The sequence below is a fragment of the Pediculus humanus genome, genomic scaffold (genome assembly GCF_000006295.1).
Source record: "Pediculus humanus corporis 1103172107541 genomic scaffold, whole genome shotgun sequence".
Taxonomy (NCBI): Eukaryota; Metazoa; Arthropoda; class Insecta; order Psocodea; family Pediculidae; genus Pediculus; species Pediculus humanus.
The window spans coordinates 487,529-492,665 of record NW_002987156.1 but is presented as its reverse complement, the minus strand read 5'-3'; the positions used below and the strand labels follow the sequence as shown (position 1 = coordinate 492,665).

The window sequence follows — 5,137 nt, the reverse complement described above, 5'->3', positions numbered from 1 at the left end:
AAAAAAGAAAAAAAACTTGGTGGATTTGAACCTGCGTCTCCCCCCGTACGATTTAATTACGATTCGAACGTTTTAGCCATTAGACGACACTCAACCGTAAGATTCGAATTCGATTTTCTTTCTACAAATCATATCATTCGATGTACGAATGAAACAAACAAAAAAAAAAAAAAAACGAAACGATGGTAGGTCCATCGGGGGACCAAAAAATACATAAAATTTACAACAATCGATTTACAGCCGAAACCAAAAAAAAAAAAAAAAAAAAAAAGAAAATTTAACGTTTCAAATAATAAAACGAACGTGCCGAATAAAAATGGCGAACCGAATTGAATTATTAAAAAAAAAAATTTTTTTTTGTCAACTTTAAAAGCCTTTCCCGTCAATAATAATTATTTTCACGGCACATATTCGAAAAATAAAATAAAACGTGTTAGACTTTTCTAAAAAAAAAAATACATAGGGTCGGTCCGTGGGGTGATCCGTGGGGTAGGCCGCGGGGTCACCCGGGGAATCAGAGTCGTAAAAAAAAAACCAAACAAACTTTTTTTTCTTTTCCCCTCCCCCCCCATCATTAAAACTCTCATCGCGTGAGGTTAAGTTTTGCATGCGTGTCCTAAAAAAAAGAAAGAAAATTCTGGAAAATTTTCAAACGTTTAATAAAAAAACCATAATAATGATAAAAATTATAATCTGGAATAAATTTACATAAAATCGATTGGAAAAAATAACAATAATAATAATAAAAAATTTTCTTTTTTTTTATTATCCGAAACATATTTTAAGATGTTTAAAAACTTTTTTATTTTCCGGAAATCGAAATAACTAGTGAAAGGGAGTATATGGAAAAATCTAGAAAGAATATTTTTTTTTTTTTAACTCCGCCATTTTTTTTTTTTGTAAACTTTTAATTGCATTCGACAGAAAAAAAAAAATTAATTACTTTTAAAACAATAATAATTACGACGGGGGAAAAAAAAACAAAGTTGTTATATTATCATCATCATTTATTTTTTATTTAAATAAATTAATAATAATAATAATTTTTTTTCCCCGTGAAAACAAAAAAATAATAATAATCATATTAATAATAATTACGTATTTATTTACATAAATTTAAAAAACGAAGAAGGGGGCGGGGCGGAGCGAGGTAGGAAAGAGGAAAGGAGGGGAAAAGAAATTTACATTTGCGTTAATAAATATGTATATGCATTTTCATCAACGATGATGATGATGATGATGGTAATAATTTAAAAACCCAGCGATCCAAATAAAAAAAAAAAAAATTTTTTTTTTCCTTTCATCGATTTCATTATTATTATTAATAAAAAAATAAATAAATAATTTTATTATTATTATTTACTTTTATTTATTTATTTATTAATAAATAAAATAAAAGTATTTCGCATTATTTCCTATCAATTTAATTCTATCCGATATTTTTATTTATTTATTAAATAAAAAAAAATTTATGTTAATAATAATAATGTTTTTTAATATGCTTTTTAAGCTATTAAATGTATTTATTAATAAAAAAAAGAAAATGGAGAGGAAACATTTCAACGACGTTTTAATATCGCGATGAAAGAAAAAAAAAAATAAAAATAAAAAATTTAATAAAAAAAAAGTAAAGAATAGAAAAAAGAAAAAGAAAGAAAAAGAAAATTCGAACTGAATAGAATTAAACAAAATAGCATTAAAAAAAAAAAAAAAAGGAAAAAAAATCAAAGGAAATATAGTAAGAACGAGGAAGGAAAGAAAAAAAAATCAATAAAAGGCTTAGGGATTTATTATTATTATTATTATTATCATCATCATCATCATTATATTCTAACGTAAGATATCCATCCGACCCAATTTTATATCTTAAAAGGAGTATAAATATTGTTATATGTCGTTTCGAAAAAAAAAAATTGTCGTTTACGTCCGCAACGAAAGTTTAAATAAATTTAAAAAAAAAAGTAAATCGTAATGCCCTCCTCTCCCCCCCTTTTTTTTTTGATTGACGTATCGAAATTCTGGAGGAAATCATTTGCGAAAAAAATTTTTGAACGATTTTTACCTTTTTCTGTGCTAACCGGATAAACAATTTAAAAAAAAGTCAAAATCAACGTCAAAAAAAAAAAATAAATAAATAAATATCATCACCTTTCCAACGTGATGAATAACGAAATTTTGAACGACCTGAGAAAGAAATAGAGAGAGAGAGAGAGAGAGAGAGCTCAAGACAGAGAAAGAAAAGGGAAGAGAAAGAGAGAAACACAGAGAAAGAGAGAGAAAAAAAGAGAGCTTAGGAAAGAGAGAAAGAGAAAAAGGGGAGAGAGAGAGAGAGAAAAAGCGCTTAGGAAAGAGAAAAAGAAGGAAAGAGTCTATGGAAGAGCCTAGGGAAGAGAGAGAGAGAGAGAGAGAGAGAAAAATAGAGCTTAAGAGAGAAAGAGAAAGAGAAGGGAGAGAGCGCGAGAGAGAGAAAAATGGAATGATCTCGAATTTTTATTTTATTTTTTTCCCTCAGCGCTTTAAGGGCTGAAAAACGAAAAAAAAAATTAACAAATGAAAAGTAATTCGACCATTTTATAATAATATAACTTTTTGTAATTAAAAATCAATCACGATTTTTCAATCCTTCCTTCCTTCCTTCCCCTTTTTTTTTTCTCTCTCGGTTGAATTTTGTTCGACAATAAAAAAGAAAAGAAGCAAAAAAAAAAAAAAAATTAATTAAAAAAAAAAAATCGTAACAAACGAATACCAAATGAGTTTTCACCTGACGAGTGCGCGTGCGTGCGGAGCATTTCTCTAAACATTTTTGTAACGAACCCCCACGAAAACAAATAAATATTATTATTATTATCTTGTTTTTTTCTTTACAACATCACAATGTCCGGTTATTAAACTTATTAATTATAATTTTTTTATTGCTTTTTACCTTTTTTTTTTCTTTCGAAGTGAAAAAATTACTTATGTAATTAATAAAATCCTTTTTTATTAAAATTATTTAATTATTATTTATTAATTAATTCAAACAAAAAAAAATTACGTTTACATTTCCCCTCCCTCTCCCCACCCCTCCCCTCTTCCTCACCCATTCCCTCTTCGTTTTTTTTGAAAAAACCGAAACAATTTTTTTTTTAAAATTACATCTTAACGGTTATTTTAAAATTTCGCGCCAATTCCGACACAAAATAAATTAGAAATTCTCGTTTTATTGAATTCATACACGTTCGCGTGTCGGCGACAAAAATCCCGGGACACGTTTGCAAAAAAAGAAAAATTTCAACCAATCAGATTACACCATTTTCCGGGTCAACCGTTAACCGTAACTTTTTGAAAAAAACGAACGAAAGAACGCATTTAGTTTTTTTTTCGCCTTCTCGCGCATCATCACCATTCATTCATTTTTTTTTTTTTTTTTTGGAAATTTTATTAAAATAATAATAATAATAACACAATCGAAAATTTATTATAAACGACGGATATTACTTTAATTAATTAATAACGATATTTTAATTAAATAAAAAATGACCAAGTTTATAATTTATCATCATCGTTTTCAATTTATTCCGGTAAATATATAGTTTTCCTTTTTTTTTTACTTTTCCAATTATCAATACGTGTCATTCTGTTAAATATTATTTAAAAAAAAAAAAAAGATTTGAATTTTGTTATATACATTCGTGATTCGAACGGTTTTTTCTTGCAAAATCCATTAAAAAAAAAAAATTTACACTTAAATTATACGCATACATATATACATTTTTTTTGTCTTTCGAAAAACAATAATAATAAATAATTCATGAAGTTTTGTTTTTTTTTGTTTGTTTCGCGTGGTCGTGTGTTGTTAAAAACTTTGTTTGTTTTTTACTCTTACAGAATGTCAACGGCGTAAATAAGAAAGAGAAACAAACAAAATGTCCGACTACGAAAGAATCCGTCTCGTTTTATTAGGTGGACAAGGAGTTGGTAAATCGTGTATAGTGAAAAGATTTCTTTTCAACACGTATTCCGACAAGTATAAAAGTACCGTCGAAGATCTTTACAGCAGAGAATACGATCTCGGTCCGGTAACGCTTAAATTGGATATACTCGACACGTCCGGTGACATGCAATTTCCGGCAATGAGAAGACTATCGATAGCCACATCTCATGCTTTCCTATTAGTTTATGCCACGACATCCGAATCTAGTTTTCAAGCCGTTAAACAGTGTTTCAATGAGATAAGAGAACAAAGAGCCGATCACCAAGAGATACCCATCGTTGTCGTGGGTAACAAATTGGATTTGGCTGCAACCCACAGGGAAGTTTCCATAGAAGATGTTTCCGAATGGTTGTATTGCGAATTACCAAGACTCAGGTAATTTATATACGTCATCAATTTCAAATTTCTTATCGATAATATTTTTTTTTTTTTGTTTTCTACAATTTTATTAAACTTTTCCTAGTCTTTCCTGTTGTTTGTTGTTTGTTCTTGTACTTTTAAAAATATTTACCCAAATTTTGATAATTTTTTTTTTTTAAATTGAATATTAAATTACATTTTTTGGAAGAAGCCACAGTTTTATTATTATTATTATTATTACTACTTATTGTAATTAACTTATTAATTAAAAAAATTCGAAACCACCATTTTATTTTAATCGATGGTTTAAGCTTTGAATAGAGAGAGAGAGAGAGAGAGAGAGAGAGATAAAAAATGAGAAACTTACCACTTATTGTATCGTTCCAGAGCAAAAATAGTCGAATGTTCGGCCAAAGACGGGTACAACATAAAAGAAATATTTCAAACTCTTCTTTCCCTATCGAAAATAATTCCAGCAAATAATACGGAATCGACTGGAGGATTGAAAAGACGATCGAGCGCATATGTGAGCACAAATAAAGGAGGTAGACGAATAGCAAGTCCGGCAACATCCGATTTCAGTAGAACGGAAACGACGACTAATAATCCGATAACTGATAACGGTCAAGGTGGAGGAGGAGCAGCATCAGGTTCGGACACGTCCAAATCAAAACCTAGAAGCAGAAGTTTAATAAGAAGATCGAGTAGGAAAACAAAACAACAAATGAGAGAAGTACACGGAGAAGTCGATCAGTGTCACGTGTCCTAAAGGAAAAATTATTTTCTTTTTTTTTTTTTTTAATA

The 5,137-nt window shown here is 28.7% G+C and overlaps 1 protein-coding gene across 1 annotated transcript; it reads left to right on the top strand.

Annotated features, from left to right (window-relative positions):
• Positions 1 to 3,905: 3,905 nt before the first annotated feature.
• Phum_PHUM192620 (GTP-binding protein Di-Ras2, putative) lies at positions 3,906 to 5,102 on the top strand (the record flags this gene model as incomplete). The annotated part of the gene is made up of 2 exons (XM_002425286.1): positions 3,906 to 4,348; positions 4,721 to 5,102. The coding sequence occupies 2 exons, from the start codon at positions 3,906 to 3,908 to the stop codon at positions 5,100 to 5,102; spliced, it is 825 nt and encodes a 274-aa protein (XP_002425331.1).
• Positions 5,103 to 5,137: the final 35 nt, after the last annotated feature.